Raw genomic sequence first — 27353 nt, 5'->3', positions numbered from 1 at the left:
GGTCTCTACCAGCCCCGATTTGGTATGTACAACTTCAAAAGCAACATATCATGACCAAATAAAATCAAACGGCGGCAACAAGCTCTAGGACAAAATGATTGACATTCTAAAGGCATTCTAAAATTTCTGCCATATAACTAAAATGTAAAAGTTTTTGAAGTTTTTCTAGAAGAATAAATTGTAACGATGTGATATATGTGAAGTAAAAATGTGACTGAAAAATGTGCAAGGAAAATTTTTTCACCAAAAATAGTAATTGAAACATGCTCTGCTACCTTGACCTTTTCAAACCTGCATCTTCGAACTTGAGCGGGCATTGGCATCTTCTTTATCTTTATAAACAATTCCAGCTTGATGCAATTATAAAGATGTTAGTTTACTTAATTTTTAAATTCACAATAATTTCTTTATTTTTAACCAATCTATAAATGAAGTGAAAAAATTCCCCCATCCACTCCCAGCTCCTTTAGTCCCATCCCTCTTCTGTTGGAAAAAAATTTACAAAGAAAAAACCTATAAATGAAGTGAAATTTGCAGATTCCAGTATGACTCACGCCATCTAGCATTAAAGGAAGTTGATTTTCTTTTCCTTTTTTCTTTTGTTTTGGTAGTAAGTCCAACTAAGTTGACTAAAACAGCTAAAATTTGCTGCTTAGGAAAAAACCAAATTCCAAAACAACATTATTCGCCAATAAGAAGGTAAAAGGATCCCAAAAAGAAATAGTAACAGTACATTATTAGGGGTACTACTGCCAAGTTGACTTGACCAAATACATTACATACAGATCCATCTTTTTTTTTTGGAGGGATACATATCCCATCTTTACTGGCAACTTGGAGCAGCATATTACATATTTAAAATTGCGAGACTTATATTCCTGTGATTAGCATTTGGCAATTTGGAAAGCCAATTATTGGGAAAAAGTTCTTATTAATCACAATGTACGTTTTCTAACCAACTTTTCATTTTTCTATCTCACATACATTAAATTATAAAAAATAAATATATATATACGGGTAAAAAGTAGAAAAGATATTTCAAATAACCATAAATCCAAATGAGAAATTACTTTTCTAAATGTGTTGAGAATAGCAAAAATGTAAAAACCTTAAAACCGTTGTGCTCTAGTTTGATTATGATCATATTTGGAAATTCTCGAGAATCATTGCTACCAAACAAAATCAACCTTAAATTCAAAGATGAGCATTTTTTGTTCGTGATATTGTTGTATCACACATTCTAATAGATGTATATTAAACAATTATGAAACCACTAATTCACGCCATTTTTTGTGTGTAATTTACTAGTAACTTCCCTATGGTTTAACACATTATCACATGACCTCCCTAACGTTTAAAATATTCACATAATCCCTTGTGACTTTATGTAAAGTGGATATTTGATAGAAAAAGCAACCTAGACAAGGTTGTTAGTTGAAATATCATTATTTCTCTTACTTAAGTGCCAATCCAAATGAGAGTCTAAATAGTATAGATATATGAAAAACTATAGGAGAATTAAGTGAATTTTTATTAAAAAAAAAAAACTATAAGGAGGTTAAATGGATATTATAATTTCACCATATAAGTTTTTAGAGTGTGTGAGGATCAATTTCTGTAACATGAGATACTTTCTCTCCATTTTTCACTTTACATAAAGCTATAGAAAGTTATGTGGACATTTTGAAACGTTAAGAAAATCATGTGCCAATATGCAAAACTATGGGGGACTATTTTTTTTTTTGGTGTACAAAAGGAATCAAAATAATCAAGTATAAGGAAAATTTTTCACCTAACGGATCATTTTGCAGTGTTCACTCGCTAGTGTTTGTCTAAATCGCTCGGTCTTGGTTGCATAATTTTACACATAACACTTGATTAGTAAATAGGATATCAGAGGAATAAGAAAGGAGTATCTTAAAAACAACACAAGCACTTATACTTTTACCTGGCTTGCTGTTCTAGATTGTGTTTAGTTAATGGCTTTTATCTAGTGCAACTCCTACATTTTCATATGGTTCTGATAATTGTAATTTAGAATTAATAATTGTAATTTAGAATTAAGTTTAGGACTATCATAAATGCAAAGATTGTAAGTAGTATGAAAATAGTAACTTCTGATTGTAATGTGGAAAACTGAAAGAACGGGAATGAGCAAAAATCGAAAGAGTTCTGAGGAAGTCCAAACTAAAAGAGGGTAGTGGGCCGGGAGGTTTTTCTTTTGTTTAGTGCTGGTTATTATTGTACTATCTACTATATTGTGGTGATCTTAATTTTAGATGGATCAAACTTTTAAGTTTCAGCTAAAATTCATGTAAGAAGGAAGCTATCTATAAAAACTTCAAAGATTCTATGAAAAGCTATCTATGTTTGATGCATAACTAATTAATACTACTATGTAACAATGATCATCTAGAAAGTTTTTGCTCGAGTTCCTAGTGTTTCAAAGTACATACATTATAGATAAACAAAAGAATGAAAAGAGGTTTGGACAAATAAAACTACATGTGACACCCTGCAAGAAGGAGGGTTTTCTTTTATATATATCTTTGTTGGCCGAGCGGAGGAGCACAGCTTTTAAACTTGGAAAAGAAGAAAAAAAGTTTTGCACAAAGTGAAAGGGCCAAATCCAGCCAGTTCTTGGCCAGATTGCTGGCCGGATTGTTGTTGGTTTTTGAAAAAAAAAAAAAGGATTTCGTCTCTGCCTTGAATCCGGCCGGATTGTGACGTGGCATGTCGGCCATCACCTTTGACCAGCTAATTTTTCTTCCTTCTTATCCTGTTTTTGGCCAAAATATCTTCATTTTTGCTCCTTGCTCAACCGAGCTTCATAGAGAGAAAAGAGAGAAAGTCCTTCAATTTTCTAACTTCAATTTCTTGCTCAATCTTGCGATTTCACCGTTAGTTTTTCAATCTATTCCATACAAGTGCTCTCTAAGGAGGTTTGAAGCTATTGATGGAGTTGTTTTGGAGGTGGAAGTTCTAAGCTACCATTTTCTTGAGGTGTGAAGGTATCTTGCTAAGAACTTCTTATCTACTTCAATTGATTGTTAATTGGTGGATTAGAGATGTTGTATATACTATTTTGTGGAAGATTTCATGGGTTAAAGGAGTTTATGGTGAATTTCTGATTTATTAGTGAATTTTCTGATTATATGTGATAATTGTTGTTTGGCCATTGAACGATAGTTTGGTTGGGTATAAGGTGAAGTTTATTTGTGCTAGATATGATTTCCTACGGAAAATTTCCGCTTGTGGGGGTTAATTCCAGTTTTAGGGTTTAATTTGGGACTTTTATTGGTTGATCATTGGAGCTCTCAATTGATTAAGATTGAAGGGGTATTTGTGACCCTTATTAAGAGTGTTTGATGGTCTATGATGTATATGTGTAAGTGTGGTTAATTGCTATGCGAATTGGTATTTGATTGTAGGGTGAAAGTGAAGTGATTAAGGGGACATGCTGTCCGATCTTTGAGAGAGCTTGATTGCTTTGGGTTTGTGATTTAGGGTTTGGATTTGAGCAAGGCAATGATGTATGATGGATGGTTCATGAACCGTGGAGGTGAGTGACCTCATACTATTTCCAAAGCTATTTATGAACCGTTTCCTGCTTTATTTACTCGATTTCATATCATGCATGCTTGCATGTGAGTTCATGACATGATTTGGCTTCAATGAGTTCTTGGGAAGTCTTGTGCTGAACACCAACGTCTCCACCACTGTTTACTGTTCATCTGGAGCACCAACAGGCTCCCTCTTACTGTTTAACGTTAAATGATCTATTTGAGCGTTGGAGATTTAAGTACAATGATTTCACTGGCTCATGAGAGCAATAAACGTACATTTGATTACTGATACATGACATCATTGAAATGAACTATTAAGAAACTGATTTGAGAACTGCTTTTACTGGATACTCGCTGAGCTTCTAGCTCACCCCAAAACTATTTTATTCCCCTCCACAGGTCTCGAGGCGACGGAAGTTTTTGTATTAACGTTCTCCATGTGAATGGTTGGAATATCTCCTGTACCGTTGAAGTTTTAGTTCTACTTTGTGTAATATTTGGGACTGCGATTGTACTTGTAATTATGTGAGAATTGAGACCCTTTGTCTTATTCGGGAAATTAGTATTGCTTTTATCTCTTGAGCTTTTAGTGTGTAGTGCAATTGAGAAGTATTCGCTTCACTTATGTTATGTAAAGTTGTGGAACATTAGATGTATATTTAAGATTTATATTGTAATTTAATTGAGGACTGTAGTAAACGACTGAGTCCCGGCGAGAGCTGGGCAGGCGGTCCGCCGAACCCTTTGGTTCGCCCTAGGGGGAGGTGGGGCTGTCACAGTTGGTATCAGAGCTAAGGTTTCCGATCCCTGTAGTGTATCCTAGACTTGAAGTTTAGGATGCCGGACTGTGGGCCTAGTTTGAAATGTGATTTCTTGTAGGACTGAAACTCAGACAAGTAAGTGTTGTTTGACTCTTGGTGCTTGTTAGGAATGTTTGAGTGACTTTTGAGGACTTGGAAAAGAAGAAAAAATTTTTGCACAAAGTGAAAGGGCCAAATCCGGCCGGATTGCTGGCCGGATTGTTGTTGGTTTTTGAAAAAAAAAAAAAAAAGATTTCGTCTCTGCCTTGAATCTAGCCGGAATCTGGCCATTGTGACGTGGCATATCGGCCATCACCTTTGACCAGCTAATTTTTCTTCCTTCTTATCCTGCTTTTGGCCAAAATATCTTCATTTTTGCTCCTTGCTCAACCGAGCTTCATAGAGAGAAAAGAGAGAAAGTCCTTCAATTTTATAACTTCAATTTCTTGCTCAATCTTGCGATTTCACCGTTAGTTTTTCAATCTATTCCATACAAGTGCTCTCTAAGGAGGTTTGAAGCTATTGATGGAGTTGTTTTGGAGGTGGAAGTTCTAAGCTACCATTTTCTTGAGGTGTGAAGGTATCTTGTTAAGAACTTCTTATCTACTTCAATTGATTGTTAATTGGTGGATTAGAGATGTTGTATATACTATTTTGTGGAAGATTTCATGGGTTAAAGGAGTTTATGGTGAATTTCTGATTTATTAGTGAATTTTCTGATTATATGTGATAATTGTTGTTTGGCCATTGAATGATAGTTTGGTTGGGTATAAGGTGAAGTTTATTTGTGCTAGATATGATTTCCTACGGAAAATTTCCGCTTGTGGGGGTTAATTCCAGTTTTAGGGTTTAATTTGGGACTTTTATTGGTTGATCATTGGAGCTCTCATTTGATTAAGATTGAAGGGGTATTTGTGACCCTTATCAAGAGTGTTTGATGGTCTATGATGTATATGTGTAAGCGTGGTTAATTGCTATGCGAATTGGTATTTGATTGTAGGGTGAAAGTGAAGTGATTAAGGGGACATGCTGTCCGATCTTTGAGAGGGCTTGATTGCTTTGGGTTTGTGATTTAGGGTTTGGATTTGAGCAAGGCAATGATGTATGATGGATGGTTCATGAACCGTGGAGGTGAGTGACCTCATACTATTTCCAAAGCTATTTATGAACCGTTTCCTGCTTTATTTACTCGATTTCATATTATGCGTGCTTGCATGTGAGTTCATGACATGATTTGGCTTCAATGAGTTCTTGGGAAGTCTTGTGCTGAACACCAACGTCTCCACCACTATTTACTGTTCATCTGGAGCACCAACGGGCTCCCTCTTACTGTTTAACGTTAAATGATCTATTTGAGCGTTGGAGATTTAAGTACAATGATTTCACTGGCTCATGAGAGCAATAAACGTACATTTGATTACTGATACATGACATCATTGAAATGAACTATTGAGAAACTGATTTGAGGACTGCTTTTACTGGTTACTCGCTGAGTTTTTAGCTCACCCTAAAACTGTTTTATTCCCCTCCACAGGTCTCGAGGCGACGGAAGTTTTTGTATTAACGTTCTCCATGTGAATGGTTGGAATATCTCCTGTACCGTTGAAGTTTTAGTTCTACTTTGTGTAATATTTGGGACTACGATTGTACTTGTAATTATGTGAGAACTGAGACCCTTTGTCTTATTCGGGAAATTAGTATTGCTTTTATCTCTTGAGCTTTTAGTGTGTAGTGCAATTGAGAAGTATTCGCTTCACTTATGTTATGTAAAGGTGTGGAACATTTGATGTATATTTGAGATTTATATTGTAATTTAATAGAGGACTGTAGTAAACGACTGAGTCCCGGCGAGAGTTGGGCAGGCGGTCCGCCGAATCCTTTGGTTCGCCCTAGGGGGAGGTGGGGCTGTCACACTACACATGATATCAGTATCACCAAAATCGCAATGTAAGTGATAGGATATCTTCACTAAAAAAAGAAAAAAAAGTAGTCAAATTTTTTCCGTTTAGAATAATCCATGCTTCTCTAGTTAATTTCTATGCAATCTATATTTCTAGTCAAATAAAAAAATTTCATGTTTAATTTATGCCAAATATTAACACTTACATCCATATACATAGACCGAACATAAAGGAATTGCTATTGCCTGTGGATCATCTAATTTAGAAATTTGTAAACAACTAAACAAGAAAAAAAACTGCAAGTTCCGGTTAAGATGCGTTCTTTTCCTATGAAAACCATAGTGCGGTGGTAATAAATCCATGCGTGTTTTTATGATAAGAATTCCACTATATTTTAATGAATTGAAATATTATAGAAATTAAAGATTAAAAACAGCAAAAAAAGAAGAAGAAGAAGAAAACAATTGAACCCTCCTCATTATGATTATAGCCCTTTTTTAATAATTTATTTAAGGAGAAACATTTCTTTATTTGGACTTCCAATTTAAACCCTACAACTCACATGAATTTTCTTGTAAATATACCATCTTTTTTTCTCCTAATCCCTTATTTCCTACTACATATAAGTAGTTGCGCATTTTAGTATTCACCAAATTTTGCACGTTTTCGTTTCCCCTCTTAGGCTTAAGAGTTTTGTACTTCTTCCGTTTTCCCTCTTGTGCTTGGTGCACTTGTACCTTTTTGCTTAGTGCAACTTAAGTCTTCCCCTTTTATTCGCTTGATGCAATGCCTGATGCAATGTAGCATGTGTATGATAAGCAATAATATATATATACATTTGATGGTCCTTTGGTATGCCGTTTTGCTATTTATGTTTGATTTTTCTTATTCAATTGGCAGTAAATGTAATGGTTTTTTTAAAAAAAGATTTAATAGTGTAAAATGACTATTAAAAAGTATTTTGAAATGTAATTATAGGCCAAGAAATAAAAAAAGATGAGTTTGTTTTAATAAATGCAATGATCTTAGTTTTGTGTAATAATAGATAAAAAATTAAGATGCTTTCTTTGTGATTGCTGCAATGGAATTTAGCTTTGAAATATTTATAAGTATAAAAAGTATTTTTTAATTCCTTAAATATTTTTAAAAATTCATAAAAATAAATTCATAAAAAATATAAATCAATTCAAGGCATTGCTCTTCGATCCAATGAATTTTAGAACATATAGATCTTGAACTTGTAGATTAGGTGAGGCAAGTTATGTCAGTGCAGATTAATTATGTTTTACTATTGCTACAAATTATTTATGTAATTTGTATTTTATCTATATCAATTCTCAAGAGAATATATTTTGACAAAAAAATTCTTAAGAGAATACAAAAATATTAAGAATATATATATAATTCTTTTTCATAATTAGAAAACAATAGTAATAGTTTTCCATAATTAGTATGACACAATCATTTTATTGAATGATTAATTAGTCATTTTTGGGTTTACTTTCAATGCTTAATTAGCTTCATTAGTTAATTGTTTTTCTAATTTGTCATTGAATTTATAGATTTGGCTACCTAATTTCATTTTTATGATAAATTTATGTGCTTAGTTTATCTACTGCATTGGCTCTAGAAGATACCTTTTATCTTCTTAATTATTATGTGTATAATATATAATTATATAGTTATGCACATAATTCAATGGTTGTATGTCATGTACACTTTGGGAAATATCATAATACAATAATTTGAAAAAATATATTTCAATTCACATATTTGCGCATTTGATTTTTTACCATTTACAAGTAATTTCTTGTGGTTGACCCTTTAAATTGTAATGCCGAATATTATTTTTGTGAAAGATGTGATTGCAAGACAAATCACTTGTCTAGTTAGTGGATCGGTTATTTACCATTTTCCATATATAAGATGCCTTTTTGTTTGTGTAATCATGCATATTTTCAAAATTTACCACTGATTTATTTATTTTAAACTATTGAAAATCATAATTTGATAGCTCTGGCAGTAAGCAAGACTATACTATATACAAATTGCCAAGCTATTTCTATTTCTATTCCTTTTTTATCTACATACTTCCTTTTCATCTTCATGTTTACTTTTGTCTGCTCTTCAAGTATCTTATTCTTTGTTTTTTTTTCTTGTTCTTTTGTTGTTTTGCATGAAATTTGTTAAGGGATTTAAGTTTTTTTTTTTTCAATTTTTTTCATGATTGAATAAGGCTGAGGTTCTGAGCTTTTGTTTGTCTTTGTTGCTTGCATGTAATTGTTGTTCTGTTAGTTTGACTAAATGTTTACGTACCTCTTTTGTTATGCTTTTATGTACCAGCTTTATTCCTAATTTTTTTCCTGTCATCTTATAAGTAAGTTTTACTATAAATCTCTTGCTTGTTTCCTTTTTTGTTTTTTTTTCCTGGTAGCCTCCATTCATTATTAGTTGATTGTGATTGTGTTTCTACATATGTTGTATTTGTGTTACAAATTGTTATCAGTTTTATCTCTATTGTTAAAGTTATAAGATCGTTTTCTCCTTTTAAAAAATTAATGTGTCCATCTAATTTAAGATTGAGCTAGTTTTATCTTAGTTTTATCTATGTTGTTAAAGTTATAAGATAGTTTTCTCCTTTTAAAAAAATTAATGTGTCCATCTAATTTAGAATTGAGCTTGTCTAAGTTGAGTGAAGAGTGAAGAGTGCGGTAAGAACACTCCTAAAAGACTAAAGCAGAGTGAAAGATCCAAAAATCAATATGTGATGCTCTCTAATGAAGAAAAGGAGACTCGCCATGCAAAACAAAGGTAGACTTGTCACAAATGAAAGGAAAAGCAGTTCCTTTTTCTTCCCCGCTCAGAACAAGTGCAAAAAACTATAGGTTTTTTCTTACAAAAACCACTAGTCAATCGTCAGGTCACTACAATTCTTAAGTCAGATATATTTATAAATTTTACTAATACAATTATACATTTTGTAAATTAGTTAAACTTTATATTTTTGGTTTGTATGCAAATCTAGAATGTTTGATCTTCTTTTGTTATGCCTTAATACAATTATACCTATTTTTGTTAAATAACTATTTAGTGTACTTTTAGTTATATGTGTGTTTTATCATTGCCGATTTGAAGGCAATAACAGCAATACCTTCAAATGACAATAAAGCAAAAAAGCCAAATAGTTGTGAGACCTCGAGAAATGTCTATGGTATGTCTTGTAAACTCAATATGGTATGTCTTCTAACTGTCTATTAATAATTTTTTTTTTATTTGGATAGGTTAGAGTTATCATTGAAAATTCCTCCATATAATGAAAAGTTTAAAGGTCATGTCTCAAAATTTTCTATTTGTGATAGAGGTTTCATTATCTATGTATTTACTGATTTGTATTTTGTTATTTTTGTTAGCAAACGGATTTTACATTCATTTATTTATTCTATATCTCTTATGTTTTACAGGTTCTACTTCCAAAAAAAGAACTAATTACAAGTGTTTCAGAAGTAATAGTCTACTGAATTCAAGAATGTTGTTTAGCTATATTTGGTTTTTATATTTTGTTATTCACTCTATTACTTGTATATGTAATTACTTTTCATTGTTGCATTATAGATGAGCCACCAATTTGTAATGATTGATACAAATTTCTATATGCATCCTTAAAAGATCCTTTCAACAAAGAAACAAGTGTTTATACCTAAGATCTATTTTTTCTAAAAAAGTTGTAGAGTTTTCTCTGCTGTTACCTGTGTATAAGTCATTGATAAGTGCATATTTTGAGTGTTTTAAGTGTGTTTTATTAGTTAGTTTTAGTGTGTTTTATTTAGTTTTATAGCTAATTAGTTAGGATTCTAGTGAAAATATGCATTTTGTGATTTAAGTGGTAAAATTGCATTTCTATGGATTTTAATGGTGAAAACTTTATGTTTTTGTAGGTTTAAGGATTCAATCTTCAAATGGAGTGCATTGAGAAGATAATTGAATGATTGATGATGGTTTGAAGTAGAGGTGGCAAAATGGGTGATTTGGGCGGATTTGGGTTGGGTAAAATGGGTAATGGGTATAAGTGAGTCAACCCATTTATATCCATTTAATTAGATGGGTATAAATGGATAAATCAAAAAATGAGTTGGGTAACCCAATTATCCATTTATAACCCATTTATTCTAATTTTTTACAAGCTCATATAAATTCATTTTGTAAACTAAATTATCAATTTATACCATTTTACACCCATCATTAATTTTAAATATTTACTTATTATGCCAAATAAGTCTAATTATCAATTTTTTTTCCATCCGCATGCCATGTCGCAAAATTACATATTATTTAATAATTGAACAATGAGAATCTAAAAATTTGGACTAAATAATATGAAAGTTAACAAAAAAATTTAATCCAAAACTTTGAACCCCTAGTATTTTTTCGTTTATAAATTTAAAATTTCATTTGAAAAAGTAAGAAAGGAAGCTAAAATTTGTCATAAATTGATGATGCTAAAAAATGATCAAATTAATAAATTACAAGGAAATAAAGCGATAAGATAAAACCAACAAATAAATATAATAAATAAAACAAAAATACTTAACATAAAAAATAGTTAAAAATCCTGATGAAGACTAGCAATCACTTCATTTAGCATACAAATAAAGACAAATTTTCAATAAATACGAATAACAAGCATTCAGCTTCTCAAGCTTCGTACAACTGCATAGCATAAATGATAAAACTCCTCTAGCTCACTGGTGAATGAAGAAAAAGAACGTGAATGAAGAAAAAGGTACCCTTACATTACAAAAATTTCAGTGTCAATTTTGCATAATAACTGCAGGTTGCTCTGCTAGCACAAATTACCACCAAGCAGGTTGAACAAACTTAACACAGCAGAGAGACACATATTGTAGCAAGAAACAAATATTATTCCCTGATTTGAATCCTCTGATAAACATCAAGGAGAAGAATAAACCAAGTTTAGTTGACAACATCGAGGACCAGCTTACGTGACTTCAAAACCGACCATTTCAAACGCCTATAGTAAGCAGCTTGAAGGAGTGCCAGTGACAGTACAAAATCCACTTGACAGTACAAAGATAGCAACCTAAAAGTTTGCTGCTGGCTCAACACAAAACAGAGAAGATTCCTGGCAACCAAAACCAAAACCAAATTCAAAGTTCTGTTTTTTGATGCTTAAATTTCATCTAGACAGAAAGATAAAATTCTTTTCACCACATTTCTAACAATCTCCATGATCATAAGAATACAGCTTACCTAAACATGAAGGTTAGTAAGTTTAGCAACTAAAGGTGCAAAGTCAATACTCAGTCTTTCTTTATCTTCTTCATCTTCAGAAGCTGAAATCAAAAGTAAAGTTCAATAAGTGACCAAAAAAGTAAAATACAAGATCATATGCACTGAAAGGTTAAGTATAACATACCTGTTACTCCATATAACCAGTCCCTAGCACATAACAAGACCTCCACATTTTCTGGTAGGAGCGAAGTACGATATTTACCCACAATTCTACCACCAATACTGAAAGCTGATATTTACCCACAATTCTACCACAATTCTAGCATTTCTGTTATCTATACTACCAACTTTGTACATCTTATCTGATATTTTCCTGTCTAAGACTCTCAGCCTTCCAATTTTGTACACCTGATCTGATATTTCTGCAACATTGATCCCAAGAACTACATGTTTTCACTAGCCTTCAACTGAGATGAGAGAAAAAAAAATTTGAAGGTAAGCAATTACAGGAATATGCTTATAATAGAATTGGAAGTATTAAGTGTAGCTGTGGAAAAACTTTTTATCATATGGCCCCGCCAACATGATGAGCAAAAATAACAGAGCTAGGACTTATATATTATATCACGTATGCATTGCAGACATAGATGAAAATTACATGGGAAACATTTGAAGACTCTATAACCATCCAGACATTTGCCGCAGGATCATGAGGGTGAATTTCAACTTGAAGGGAATCCCCAAATTTGACATTTGGATATTGGTCAAGCAGGCAAATGCACCTAGGATGAAAATATTGATCACAATCACGATAGTGGTAGAACCAATACAGTGATTGTTTTTGCTAGACAAGCACACTTAACAATTATTGCCTTCTTTTTTTTTACCAAGTATGTCAATTTGGTCCAGCCATAAATCTACAGAGCTTTCTACTAAATAAGATCTCATGCAATCTGCAAACGAAGGTAAGCGAAACAATCATTTAACCAGTCCAAGATGTCCAAAAACTTAAGAATGGTAACATACTACGGTGCAATATTTAATTAGATTCAGCAATCTGCAAAACTGAACTTAATTAGATAATCCTGAAATTAATTATACCATTATTAGCCTTCCAAAGTTAAGCTTAACTACATCAAATTCTTGACTGTCAAAACCACATACCAGATTACCGGGTGAACTTAGCCCAATTCAGAGAGAAGGCACAACAACTAGTAACGCATAGATTACCTTAACTGGTTACCAAACAAAGTAATATAGCTCTGAAAAATCAAGCTTAACTAAATAAAAATTTGCATACGCTATTACAAACAGTTATATAAGGCCTATGTAAGAAACAAAAGAATGGTATAGCATACCAAAATGTCAATACCAAAAGAGCCTTGGATCAACTCAGCTCAGGCTTTTTCATTAGAGCGAAAACGCAGTCCAAGTGGGCATCAGACTCTTAACATTCTCCGGGAAAATCTTCAAGACACCGCGGGTTTATTCAGAGATCAGCTCAGGAATCGGACATGGAAGGGGCAAAAACCTTCTATTAAGCAAAGACGGGGAGATGAGATGGGGAAAACAAACACTGGAGGAAGAAGGGGGGGAGGGAAGCAGTGGGCTTGCTGGTGGGGCGGAGAAGAAGATGACGGTGAAAACGGGAAATACAAAAGGTTTGGGAATGTAAGTTAAATGGGTTAAATGGGTTAGATGGGTTACCCAATTATACCCATTTATTAATGGGTATAATTGGGTAACCCATTTATATCCATATATAAAAATTTAATGTACCCATTTTCATTTATTAATGGACGTGTATGGGTAAAATTAGTTAAATGGTTTTATTTGACACCTCTAGTTTGAAGTGATAAAAAGAGAATATGAAGTGCAAGAGATGAAATGCAATTAAAGGCAGTTTTCCACCTTTGACACCTTATAGTATTTCGACAATATCTTGAGCTACAAGTATTGGATTGAGGTGATTCTTGTATCATTTTGAAACTAAGAGATCTACTTTTGGTATAAAGACATCAAAGTCCAATTTAATCGTTTTCATTGTCAAAAAGTCGAAATACTAAAGTGCAATTCTATTGTCGAAAGATGAAACCAGGTTATGACCAATCGAGGGTATTTTGGTCATTTTTCGGTCCACACAGCTCCAAATTGGATAATTCTGAATGTATTGGAAAGCTAACTCAAAAGAGCTACAACTTTCATATATTTGCACAAGAGCTAGTTCAACATCAATCATCAAGAAAATATCAATTCAAGTTGGACTAAAAATAGGGCAAGGGTGAATTCTGCCCAGAAAGAGCAAACCTACAAAAAGAGTAAAATAGGGGGTCAAAACGCAGGCATAGGCAGCATTTTCTACCCGCATTTTAGTGGATTTCAACTGCAACTTGTTCTGCAACTTGTGCTCTTTTCACACAACCTTTTTGACCATTTTTGTTGCAAATATTCTGACTGGAAATGATCAGATGAGCATGGAAACTTTAACAAGCAACCTTTGAGAGTTTCAAGAGTTAAAAATGTCAACTAGAAACAACTCATTTTGGCTCTTGAATCCTCTATAAATAGCAGACTTTGGAAACCATTTTAACAACTTTGGAAGGATGGAGAAACTCACCAAAAATGTAGTCTTCACAAGAATTTCCTTAGTTCATTAGTTAGGGTAGGTTAGTATAGTTAGTGTAGTTTATCCTTCTTATATTTGTAGTTCGATTTGGATGAAGATTTGAAGAGCAAAGATGGAGAGTTAGAGCTCATGTGACAAGGGTGATTTCTCTCCTATCACTTTCTCTTTTGTATTTAAATTTATGTTTAACTATAATACAAGTTTGGATCTTATTCTTCATGTTTAGTTAAAATTTATGCCTAGAGTATGGATGAACTTATTATATTTTGCTAGTGATATTTACTTGGTTATTTGATAATATTATTTTGAGCAAGTTATTTATCATTTTTGCTTATCTAATCATGATTAACCAGCCATTAACTATGATAATCTTAAGGTGTCAAGTTTGCAATGTGAATTGAAATTTAACACTAGTTCAAAGAAGTGATAAACTTAGGAAATTCACTCACAAGAGTAGAGGAGTACCTTTGTGGCTTTAGTGACTTGTTTCATGTAATTTCATAGAAGAAATTAGTTTGTAATTAATTTCATACCTACGAGAGTAAGTATGACTTAGTTACAAGTATAGTTGATTTACTACGAGAGTAGGTTTCACATACATTTGAAAATTACGTCATAACTAGCCAAGATAATAGCATCACTTAACCGGTAATGTCATTTGTAAGAGTAGTAAGGAATTCCATACCTCTAAAAGCTTTCTAATGTATTTTTGTTACTTTTATAGTGTAGATTTAATTTCTTGTACTTGTGATAGTCTAAATAATAAAAGAGTTTGAAAACCATCGATAATTGACAATCTTCCTTGTAGGATCAACACCTAATACCCCTATGTTCAATAAACGACTCGTATACTAGCCAAAAATGGCGTGTGGAGTATTTAGAATTTATAAATGTAAAACTTTACTATGAAATGAGCTTATGATAAACTATAGTATTACCATCTCATTCTTATACAAAATGGTTATTTTCATACTTAACAAGGAAACTAAAAAAGTTACAACTGCTATAGTTATTTATGTGTCACCTAGCACACTCGTGGTTGAAACTAGCTAAATAACACAAGAAATTCATAATTCAACATACGATTAGACTTGTGGCTAATATAGTACATGTCATTTTTTGGATAATAAAAGTGCATTTAGTGTTGGATTGCAAAGATCATAACTGCTGCTATAACATTATTCAAAAATAGACCTTTATTTGCCATAGTTACTACAGCAGAAAAGCTAGTTTCACGAAAAGATGAAATAAATAGAAAGAAATCCTACACCATTGTCACATATCCAAATAATAGAAGTTTGATTGATAAGGGTACCAACTCTTAAGATAAGTTAAATTAGTCAATAAGAAAAATTAAATCATATACATTATTTTTATGTTTTTCTAATACTAACATATATGTTTGTATTACCTGTGTGATAACATTCAAATCAATTTAAGAAGCAAAAAAAAAAAAGGAATAGCTATTAGTTTTTTTTTTCAGGTCTGGAAGCTAATTCCCCCAAGTTGGGCAGAGTTTTGCCCCAAAGATATCCAACAACGGTAGCATGTGAGGGTCGAACCTAAGACCTTACTGTAACTACAAACAACCAGTCCCAGCCGAGCTACCCACAGGGGGCAATAGTGTACTAGTTAGTATCTTGGAAGTTGAGGATACAGACATTCTCATCAATATATGTGCTAAGATCGTAGATATAATACTTATATATCGGGAATTTGAAAAATCTCTGTTCATCTCTGAAGAAAAATGTTAGATATTTGGTCCATTTACATGATTTCATCAAATTTGTATACGACTATATAAATTTGCTATTTACTTTAACAATATTATACTGGTTAATTGTCCTACCTCTTCAAGAGATAAATGAAATCAAGGAACATATTTTATACAACATATAAAGTTAATTTATAATATTTCCAGTGAATATGTTTTTACAGCTATTGAATCAGTAGTTAGGTTATATTTTATATAATTGATATTAGAATAGAAAGATATAATGTAAAAAAGTCTAATAGATGATAAATGACAAATACAGCCGGCAGAAAATATCATGTTACTAAGAATATATTGCACCATTATTAGTTGTGTACCTTTTAATTTTTTTATTGAATTGGATTATGTCCAACAATGTATACAATTGTTTATAGTATATAGTTTACTTATACAACTCTATCACAAAGTCACTCTTTTTTTTTTGAAAAGCTACATTTTGACATGCTTGCACTATTCAAAAAATTCAAACAACTACCAATCATTATGATAAATTGCCATAACATATAGGAACAATTTGATATCACAAATAGATATTTGGATGATAGTTGACAAACTTATATTCAAGAGTAAAATATCACGCCAAATGATATGTTGATTTTCATCTCTTGGAACATGATCGAATACTACATGCTCATCTTCAAAGAAAACAATGCAGAAAAAATCACTTTAGATGATAGAAGAATCAAGATCTAATTTTACCCATATTGTGGACTGTAGGAAGAAGAGGATAACTAATATTGATTTAGAACAAAATCTATTACATACATTTTTTGTATATTAGTCCTCTTTCTCGTATAAATTAAGATAATGCATTATCCTATTTGAACAAAATTTAATAACTCTACTTTATTCTAGAATTTATTCAAATATATTATCCAATTTGTTCATATATACAATAGTAAATGTTATTTACAACAAATTTCATTTTCAGACAATACTAAATCCTATACATCATCAATATGGCAAAACCAATTAATAATTGATTTCATAATATTTTTAACGAAAAATAAGTAAAGCAACTTATTGCAGCCTTGTTTAAATTACTAATAATACATCAAAATCAAGTACGTACAAGATTTAAATTTTAATCAAAAGCAAATTGATTGTCTTATTCCCTCAATTGTCTTTTTGCCACCCCTTTTCAGTTTTTTTTTACAATAAATTCTCCTCCGCCACCTATAATACTAATTATCTAACTTTTTTTCAATACCATGACTGTAGTCTTTCATCTCACACTTTTCTCTCCACTGGTTTCTTCATAAAATGATGTCTAAAAAATATCCAACATGTCCGTATAGAATACTCCAACTACTTTTTTTTTTTAACCTGTTTTATTTATTTGATAAAATCAAGGAAAGCATACATGGAATTCAAAGGCAATGCTAGAGCAATCTTAACCTACGCCCTAACTCGACGCAGGCTTGGAACACCCAACTGATCAAGGGAGACGTCACCTCTCACCAAGGAAGGCAAATCACTCAAGGAATGATATGTTAAAGTTTGTCCTGAATCCGCACCAACATTGGCAAGGCGGTCAGCCAGTTTATTCGCTTCCCGAAAGCAGTGTGATACCTTTCTAACAAACCCGCTGACCTTTAACAGGTCTTGTAAGTCCCCTTGCAACCGCCACGGACATCGAGCCTTCCCTTGAATGATCTGAACCAGAACCAAAGAGTCAGATTCTAAGTGTAAATTGGAGTACCCACTCGCAAAAGCCAATCTAACACCAAACATCAACGCCTTCAATTCAGCCTGCAAACTCGTCATCTCCCCAAAGAAGCATGAGTAACCCAGAAGAAACCTTCCTTCTGAGCACCAAAGCACCCCCCCCACCTCCACTCACTCCCGGATTACCCCGAAAACAACCATCCGAGTTCACCTTTACCACTGGGGGATCGGGGCAGCTCCATCGAACCACCAAGGTCCTGGAAACCCCATGCAGACCAGCCACCATACCGTAGAAACCTGGCCAATCATGACCAAGGGTACTGAGTCCCTGAAACTTCAAGAGGAAAATGTCCCTGAGATCCCCGAAGATTGCTGCGCAAACCTGAGCCACGGGCCGCAAATGGTCATCAAATACAAAAGAGTTTCGCATCTTCCACAGATTCCAACAAATTAAGGACGGCAATAAACGGAACAGATATAGCAGATATCGGTTTCGAGTAGGCCTCAACCACCAGCTAACCAACTTGTGTCGTAGCGTAGAGGAATCCCAAAACCCTCCAATAACCTCTTCGAAATATCCCCAAATCCGCTTTGCCGCCACCCCGGTGCAGAAAATGTGGTCAATAGACTCTTGACATGGATATAGGCAGCAAAAACACCGAGAGGGGCCGAGTATACCAAGTTTATGCAACCTGTCCATCACCGGCAACCGGAACCCTACCAATCTTAACATAAAAAATGAAACCTTTAGCGATAGCCCGGGAAGCCAGAGTCGTGAGTAGAGCCAAGAGCTGTTTCCACCCTCTTGAGAGATCCGGTAAGCTGATGCTAATGAGAATGCACCGGAGATACTAGGAGCCCAAACCATGGTATTAGCTTGGTCCAGCGAAATAGCCACCACTTCCATAATCCTTCCCACCCATTTGCCAAGCATTACCTCGTTCAACCGTTGTACGTTCCAGTAACCCTGTTCGACAAAATCGGAGACATTACACTCCTGAAACGTATCCACATGACGACACAACGGACCCGTCCCCAACCAGTTATCATGCTAGAAACTAACACCTCCCCTAGCCAAAACCCAGTGGATGTGTTGCTCTGCTACACCCTGGATAGCCACCATCCTCTTCCAAGTCCACGAATCCCCGGGGGAGGTATCGGCAAAACAAGGATGAAGATTGGGACAATATTTTTGGGTCATGAACTCAGCTCATAACGATTGCCACAGCCGGGAGTGCCACCATAGTCTCATGGAGAATGCATCAAACACGTGCTTTAGAGATCTCAAACCAGCACCCCCTCTGTCATATGCGGTACGCAACTGGTCCCACTTAATCTAGTGGAACCGTGGCCCAGCCTCTGAGGAGCTCCATAGGAAATCAGTAAAAATTCTCTCCATCATGCCAAATATCGACTTAGGAGGGGTTGATGCGGCGAATATGTGAATAGGCATAGAGGAGAGCACGCTCTTGAGTAGAGTTAATAGCCTCCCTTTCCAAGACAACACTTTACTCATAACCGATTCACAAACCCCTGCAAAGTAGCATCTCCTCCGCCGCCCTGCATATAAAGGACAACCCAAATATTTGACCGGAAACTCCCTCGACTGAAACCCAGTCACCTCCGCAATAAGCCGTTTCCTTCCCCTGGGAAAATTGGGATGAGCCAAGACACAACTCCTTTGCTGATTCACCTTTTAACCTGACACTGAGACATATTCGTCCAGCGCCTTCATCACCAACCGCACAGATTGCCGCAAACCACTAGAGAAAACAATAATATCATCTGCGTAGGCTAGATGAGTAACAGGCAGGCAACCCCGCGGAACTCTAAAAGGCGTAAAACCCCGATAGCTAGTCAAAAGTTTAGCAGGCGAGAGAAAACTTCCGCACTAATCACAAAGAGCGCCGGAGAGAGTGGATCTCCCTGTCTCAACCCACGACTAGATTTGAAAAAGCCCTGAGGCGCTCCATTAATTATTACCGAGAACCACACATTCGAGATAAGCCTCCATATCATATCAATCCATACTTCACCAAACCCAAATCGTCGCAAAACCTGGAGCAAGAACGGCCAAGAGACTCTATCGTAAGCTTTGGCCATGTCAAGCTTCAAGACCACATTGCCCCCTCTATTCTTCCGGTGAATATCCGAGACCAACTCCTGGGCCAGCAAAAAATTATCAAAAATTTGCCTACCCTTAACAAAGCCACTCTGCTGAGGAGAGATAATACTTGGCAGCACCTTTGCCACTCGAGCCGCCAGGGTTTTAGAAATAACTTTATTGACAAAGTTGCAAAGGCTTATGGGTCGAAACTGACTAAAGTCTTGGGGCGAAGACACTTTCGGAATCAGTACAATCAAAGTCAAAGACACGCTCCTCGGCAACTCATGACCACAGAAGAAACTAACCACGGCTTCCAAAACATCCTGACCCACCACATCCCATGCAAAGGTAAAGAACCTACCTGTGAAACCATCAGGGCCCGCCGCACTCTCCCCATCCATTGCGAATACCACCTCTCTTATTTCCTCCATCGAGGGAAGACGCTCCAACTCATCGTTTTGCTCCCTTGAAATAATCTTGGGAATGACCTCCAAAGTGCGCCATGACCCCGGACAAGGTTCGACAAAAAATAAGGATGTGAAATAATCCACTGCCTCCGCTGAAATCTGAGCTTCATCCGTCAACCACTCCCCCTCCCTACTCCTAATCTGATGTATTACAGATTTAGCCCGTCTCTCTGCCACTACCGCATGAAAAAACCTTGAGTTTTTATCCCTGTCCTGAAGCCATTTAATTCTTGCTTTTTGCCTCCAATACGCTTCCTTCTTGACCAGGGATTGTCTCATCACCGCTCTTGCTTCCTGGAGTGCTAGCCATTGGTGTTGTGAATTGTCACTATCAAATGCAGCCTCTGCCGCCATTACTGCCTCTTCTGCCTGCTTAACTGCATCAAAAATATTGCCAAAATGCACCCGCGACCAAAGTTGGAGTGCACGTTTAACGTGCTGTAATTTGGCCGCCAACCGCTGCAACGGACGCCCTGGGCAAAAGGTAGACCAACTCGTCCTAATGACATCCAACAACTCGAGTTTTGAAGTCCAAACATTTAAGAACCGAAAAGATCTAGGCTTGTTATCAAGTCTAGTCGATGCTGACAAAAGAAGGGGGGCATGATCCGATGGCTCCCTACCCAGATGTCTGACCCCAAAATTCAACCCCATTAAGGCTGCAGACGGGCTACAGAGTAGTCTATCTAGGCGCTTCTAGATTCGAGCTCTACCACCCCTATTGTTACACCACGTGAAACATGACCCTGAGAAACCTGCATCAAATACTCCAGATCCGGACATAAATGTTCTCATTTCCACGCCTTCATCAACCCGGAAAGGCAACCCGCCCCTCTTCTCTTCCGCACTAACAATGGTGTTAAAGTCACCCACCACCAACCATGGATCCTCACTCGGTTTATCTACTAGCAGTGCTGACCACAACAGAGCACGCTCTTGCTCTGTACACTTCGCATGGACGAAGGAAAAATAAACAGGAGCCGACAACACCTGAGAAGAGATTCTGAGGGACATGTGTTGAGGGGATTCCCCAACCTGAGCACATTGAAAACCAGCTTGATAGAACACCCAGACCGACCCCTCTCTATTAACCGTCCACCCATCCATTTTGAGACGAGCACATATTATTTGGATGTCACACGAAGGAGCCTTAGGCTCACAAATAGCCACTAACTGAACCGAGAACTCAGAAATGATTCTTTTTAACTTACGAAAATTTGGGGTACGCAAGATACCCCGAATATTCCAGAATAAAAAATTAATCATCAGATAATACAGAGATGGAGTTAGAGCACACCTTAGTCTTCGAGCGTAAAGTTCGATCAGTTGGAACCCGCGGACGAACACCCTTACGCCTAGGTTTTTCAACTAGCTCAATATCCTCCCCAAAATTAACCTTCTCCTGAACCTGTTGGATAATCGGGTCAAGGTTAAAAATATCGATCACCAAGGAGCTCGACTCACAATGCCGTTGGACCCGTTGCCCTCGTGGCGATAAGCTACCAGCCCGTTGCTCAGCCATGGTGATATCCTCCTCCCCCAACTGCCCTTCAGAAAATATCTCCTCCTCACCCTCACTCGCTGCCCCAGGGCCTGCGTCAGTCGCCCCTCCCTCGCTAACTCTAGCAAACGCTAACACCACGCTAGTTCCAGCAGCAACCTGCTGCTGCTCTACTCCCAACCCCTCCCTACCGTCCGTTCTCTGCCCTGCTGCCGTCCCCTCCTCCCTCAACGGACTGACCTGCTGTTGCTGCGCTGCCGCACCTCCCCCGGCACTTGCCCCTACGCTAGCCTGGGTAGACTCCTGTCCAGCAGACACCAGCAGATGCAGCACGTTCTCCCTCAACGAACTGGCTTGTTGCAGCGCTGCCGCACCTCCCCTAGCACTTGCCCCTACGCTGGCCACAGGAGAATCCCCTTCCAGAGGCTGGGCAGTCTCCTTTCCAGTAGACACTAGCGGGGCTCCTTCAAGCGCAGGTGAGCTACCAACAGCAACCCCCTTCTTTTCCACCTTCTCCAACTTCAACGTAGGATGAAGAACAAAACATGTATTCCTATCATGTCCCTGCCTGAAGCAATGATCACAGTATTGGGGAAGACGTTCTGGTACAAGCTGCTGCCAAAAACCACCGTGCTCCCCATTACCAATCCATATCCGCGAGGGAAGAGGTCGAAGCAAGTCAATCTCCACACACACCCTAGCAACACTCGGGCGCACTCCAGAAGCTGTTGCAGAGTCCACGAACAACGCCTTACCCAAACAGCTCACAATCTGAAAGAGACACTCTTTGTGGAATAGATGGATCGGCAATTTCGGCAATTGGAACCAAGCTGGCACCACCGAAGGCTCACGGTCCACATGGAAGGCGGCTGACCATTTAAACACTCGCAGCGGAGCTCCATGAATATACCAAATCCCACGAGACCAAATCCTAAGGAAATCCACCTCGTTCCCCAGACGGATGAGAATATGCCGAGAGTCAAGTAAGCCTATCAACGCTGTCTCCTTGAGATCCAATGCCAGAAAAAACTTCCGTATAACCTCCATGCTAGGCCTTCTCTTCGAGAATTTGCCGACGAGAGCAAATGTAAATGGAACGGTTAGATTATCCAGATCCTCTTGCGCAAACGATATAGCAGGCTCGCCCCTATGAGAAGAGCACGTAGCCTTAACATTGAGAAGGGGCTTTTCCGACTGAGCAAAGAGTGCAGAGAAAGACTTCTTCGCAAAGGTGGGGGACAGCGAAGATGGTTGCCCTCCAGGCACATGCCGGAGGGCAGCCATGTCTGCCATGCAACAAGCGAAAACCTAGGAAGAAAACCGGCAGCAACCCTAGAGAATGATGTTGGATAGGTATGGATCGATATACTCCAACTACTAATTTCAAATATGACAAACATATTCTCATTTCCACCTTCCATCCTATTAGGTGTCCTTTTTTCAATTTTTCATTGCCCTCCTTCATCATTTATCTTCTCCAACACTCGTACTAGTTCAAGCTATGAGTTATTTCAAAAATCAAACAGTCTTGATCCCAAAGAATTTTTATTATAAGTCAATCTTTTTTGTTACCTTTAGTTTCTTATATCAGTATTTTCTTTTTTAACTGCTCATACTATATTTTTTGTATACAACTTGGAACATTATCTTTGAGTAAGAAAGTTCAGAAATATAACTAATTTAGATAAAATTTTCTAAACTTACCTAATTGATATTCATGTTTAAATAAGGATAAAATGAAAATATGAAATTTATGTGTGTATAAGTATGACTAAGACAATTTTTAAAATATATGCTTAGATATTGCTCTATTTTTTTTTTATAAATTTGTAGTCTTTTATTGATGAGAATAATTGTTACACACAAAGAAACACCATTTTGAAGTACAGGATTGAAATATAAAGACAAATGAACCAGAAATGTTTGGTGCTTAGTTGAAAAGCAAAATAGCTCCCCCGAATTGAAGGTATCCCTAATCTATCGAGGCGAATTGCTCCACGAGCCATAGTTGGGAACATGTGGAAGGAGTCGTATAACTTGAGTTGATGCTCTGGATGAGAGACGCCCACATTGGACAATGCATCAGCGACTGTGTTAGCTTCCCTATAACAATGTGAAAAACGATCAGGATCTTCCACGAACTGCCAAATATGCCTAATCTCTCGTCGAATCTTCCAAGGGCAGTGAATACGTTTCTAAAGAATTCCAATTAATACCAAAGAATCCGATTGAATATAGAGATTCTCAAAACCCCAATGTATGCATGTTTGAATGCCAATAAGAAGAGCCCGGGCCTCTGCACTTAGACATGTAGTTTCTCCAAGATATGCCGAAAAACCAATCAAAGGAATGCCATGTGAATCCCGAAGAACCCCACCTCCTCCACCCAATCCTGGATTACCCTTAGAACAGCCATCGGTATTTAGTGTAAACCGACCGGTTTCCTTTGGTTCCCAACAAACAAGTTTGTATGTGACATAAGTGTGAGATGAATACAGCCAATCATACAAATGATAGAATGAATGAGCCTTGAAAACTTGTCTGAAATAAATTTCCACAATGGTATGGATTTCCAAGGAAATGGCAACACAAATGGCGGGCGATCTCATATGGACATCCTCAAAAAATGCTTTATTTCTTGCTTTCCAAATTTGATATTGCTCTATTTTAATTTAGACCAATAATTTTTTAGTTATGATTCTAATTTGAGGTGAATGTTTTTCTATTGGATTTTTATTTTGATATTTTTTATTTTAATTATGATCATAAATATCTTGTCTTGGAATTTATTAGTGCATTCAAGTGTATAACTATTATATACTATATTCTATTGCAATTCAAAAAAAACATATTCATATTTGGAAAGAGGATTATGTAAGAAATAATTAACCATGTGAAAATAAGGGTATCACTATCTCATATGAGTTATAACAAGCGTTCCATTTTCTTTTAAGGTGTAAATAGAATAATAGATATTGGTACTTAAGTTTTCTTAAATAACTGAAATACTTGTCATTGGCACTATAGGAAAATAGTATTTGTTTCTATTATTTTTATAAAAAAAAAAGATTAAATGCATTTAAACTTATTTAAGTACCAGTCTATATGCAAACATGCAAATTGACTTGCATGTTTTCATTTTCTTTAAATTTTATAAACTAATATATTAGTTTATACATGTTTCACTTTAATAACATGAAATGTTATTTATAATTTTGTATTCCTTGTCAAGTTAAATTAACATATTCAATGTACAATGGAATTAAAAATGTCATTCTATTTTTGTTCTTTAAGGTAAAAATTGTTCATTTCTTTTTGAGACCCTATTATCTTAGAAAACTTTTCATAGATGGACTTAATTTATTGGTTGTTATTTATATTATCATATTCGTATTTTTTTTACACAACAAATTCCTGGGATAAAACATCATTCCTATTATTTGCTCAATGATTAAGTACTTCATTGCATATTATATGACATTTTAGCAATAACATTATTTTATTTTTTTCAGAAACAAACTATAGTATTGTCATCTCATACTCATTTAAATCGATTATTTCAATATTTAACAAGGGAATTAAAAAGGTTACAACTGATATAGTTTTTTTGTTGTCATTTGGCATACTCATGTAGTTAAAAGTGGCTAAACAACATAAGAAATTCATAATTCAATATACGATTAGACTTGTGACTAATATGTTGCTTGTCATTTTTTGACAACAAAAGTGTATATATCATTGGATTGTATAGAGTATAACTGCTACCACAACATTTTTCAAAAACATGCCTTTACTTGCCATAGTTACTACAGTTGAAAATTTAGTTTCACGGAAAGATGAGATTAGTAGAAAAAATTCTACACATACTGACTCTTAAGAAAATGTAGATTGATCAACAAGAAAAATTAAATCATATACATCATTTTTATGCTTTTTAAATGTTAACATATATGTTTTTATTATCAGTATAATAACATTCAAATCAATTTGAGAAGACAAAAAAGGGGTAGTGTACTGGTTAGTATCTTGAAAGTTAAGGATATAAATATTCTCAACAATATAGGTGCTAAGGTCGTGGATGCAATAGTTACATATTGAAAAGTTGGTAAATCTCTACTTGAAGAAAAAGAATAGATATTTGGTCCGTTTACCTGATTTCATCAATTTTGTATTTGACTACACGAAGATGATATTTACTTTACGAATATTGTACTAGTTAATTATTTTACATCTTCGAAAGAAAAACGAAGTCAAGAAACACATTTTATACAACATCTAAAGTTATTTCTAATATTTCTAGTAAACATGATTTTACAACTATTGAATCAAAAATAGGATTATGCTTAACAATGTCTACAATTGCTTATACTATATAGTTTGCTTGCACAATTTTGTCACAAAGTCACTCTTGATTTTTTCAAAAGCTACTTTTTGATATGTAGGTGTTATTCCAAAAATTTAAATAAATACCAATCATTGTGATAAGTTGTCATAATATATTCAAGCAATTTGATGTCACAAATAGATATTTAGATGATGGTCGATAAACTTATACTCAATAACAAAATATCACACCAAATGATATGTTAATTTTCATCCCTCGAAACATGATCGAATACAACATTCGCATCTTGAAATAAAACAATACAGAAAAAGTCACTTTAAATGACAGAAGGATATCAGTACTTAAGTTTATTGAAATAACTAAAATATTCATCGTTAGCAATATAGAAAAGTCAATATTAGCTTCTATGTTTTTAATGAAGGAAATATTAAATAAAATTTAAACTTATTCAAGTGACAGTCTGTATGCAAATATACAAATTGAATTGCATATTTTCATTCTCGTTAAATTTTATAAACTAATATATTGATTCATACCTATTTCTCTATAATAGCATGAGCAGTTATTTCTAACTTTGTATTCCTTGTTTAGTTCTATTAACATATTCAATTTATGATGGAATTAAAAATGTCATTTTATTTTTGTTCTTTAAAGTAAAAATTGTTCATTTTGTTTTCAGACCCTGTTGACTTAGGATGGTTTTGATAGATGGATTTGAATTGGTTGGTTGCTATTTCCATTATCATATTCTTATTCTTCTCTTTAATATAATAAATTTCATAGATAAAACATCAATCCTACTTTTTGATCAATGGTCAAGTACTTCACTGCATATTATATGACATTTTAGAAATAATATTATTTTATTTTTCTTAGAAACAAACTATTGTCATTTCATGTTCATTCAAAATGATTATTTCCATACTTAAAAAGGAACTAAAAAAATTACAACTATTATAGTTATTTTTGTATCATCTAACATATTCATGTAGTTGAAATTGGCTAAACAACAAAAGAAATTCATAATTTAACATATGATTAGACATGTGGCTAATATGTTGCATGCCATTTTTTGGTAATAGAAGTGTATTTAGTGTTGGATTACAAAGAACATAACTGTTCCCACAACATTATTCAAAAATAGATTTTTACTTGCAATAGTTACTATAGTTGAAAAATTAGGTTTACGAAAAGTTAAGTGGAAAGAAATCCCACATCATTGTCATATATCATAATGTAATAAGTTTGGTTGATAAGGATACAGACTCTTAAAATAAGGTAGATTGGTCAGCAAGAAATATTAAATTATATACATCATTGTCATGTTTTTCAAATACTAGCATATATG

At 35.0% G+C, this 27353-nt stretch overlaps 2 protein-coding genes and 1 long non-coding RNA gene across 3 annotated transcripts; all 3 read right to left on the bottom strand.

The window, feature by feature from the left end:
- Nucleotides 1–10901: 10901 nt before the first annotated feature.
- LOC140006155 (uncharacterized) lies at nt 10902–11835 on the bottom strand. Its single transcript, XR_011813800.1, has 3 exons — nt 11702–11835; nt 11536–11618; nt 10902–11407 (listed from the first exon to the last, which is right to left on the bottom strand). It is a non-coding gene; the product is annotated as an uncharacterized lncRNA (long non-coding RNA).
- A 5480-nt stretch (nt 11836–17315) lies between these two features.
- On the bottom strand, nt 17316–18519 carry LOC140038593 (uncharacterized). Its single transcript, XM_072083979.1, has 2 exons — nt 17797–18519; nt 17316–17669 (listed from the first exon to the last, which is right to left on the bottom strand). The coding sequence occupies exons 1-2, from the start codon at nt 18517–18519 to the stop codon at nt 17316–17318; spliced, it is 1077 nt and encodes a 358-aa protein (XP_071940080.1).
- Nucleotides 18520–19108: 589 nt separating this feature from the next.
- LOC140038587 (uncharacterized) lies at nt 19109–21266 on the bottom strand. The gene is made up of 3 exons (XM_072083972.1): nt 20915–21266; nt 19569–20818; nt 19109–19348 (listed from the first exon to the last, which is right to left on the bottom strand). Exons 1-3 carry the CDS (start codon nt 21264–21266, stop codon nt 19109–19111), a joined length of 1842 nt encoding a protein of 613 aa, XP_071940073.1.
- Between the last annotated feature and the right edge of the window lie 6087 nt (nt 21267–27353).

This window comes from Coffea arabica, chromosome 1c (assembly GCF_036785885.1).
Source record: "Coffea arabica cultivar ET-39 chromosome 1c, Coffea Arabica ET-39 HiFi, whole genome shotgun sequence".
Taxonomy (NCBI): domain Eukaryota; kingdom Viridiplantae; phylum Streptophyta; class Magnoliopsida; order Gentianales; family Rubiaceae; genus Coffea; species Coffea arabica.
This window is presented reverse-complemented; position numbering and strand designations above follow the sequence as displayed.

What these genes read in the sequence shown, in the direction of transcription:
- LOC140038593 (XM_072083979.1), bottom strand. Translation starts at nt 18,519, where the DNA reads ATGCTTGGCAAATGGGTGGGAAGGATTATGGAAGTGGTGGCTATTTCG. An exon ending in CCGATCCCCCAGTGGTAAAG is followed by an intron (nt 17,670 to 17,796) that starts GTGAACTCGGAT and finishes ACGAGTTTGCAG; the next exon opens with GCTGAATTGAAGGCGTTGAT.
- LOC140038587 (XM_072083972.1), bottom strand. Translation starts at nt 21,266, where the DNA reads ATGGATGGGTGGACGGTTAATAGAGAGGGGTCGGTCTGGGTGTTCTAT. An exon ending in ATCTGGAGTATTTGATGCAG is followed by an intron (nt 20,819 to 20,914) that starts GTTTCTCAGGGT and finishes GCCCGTCTGCAG; the next exon opens with CCTTAATGGGGTTGAATTTT. An exon ending in TCTCGAATGTGTGGTTCTCG is followed by an intron (nt 19,349 to 19,568) that starts GTAATAATTAAT and finishes TGTTTTCTCTAG; the next exon opens with TGGTTTGCGGCAATCTGTGC.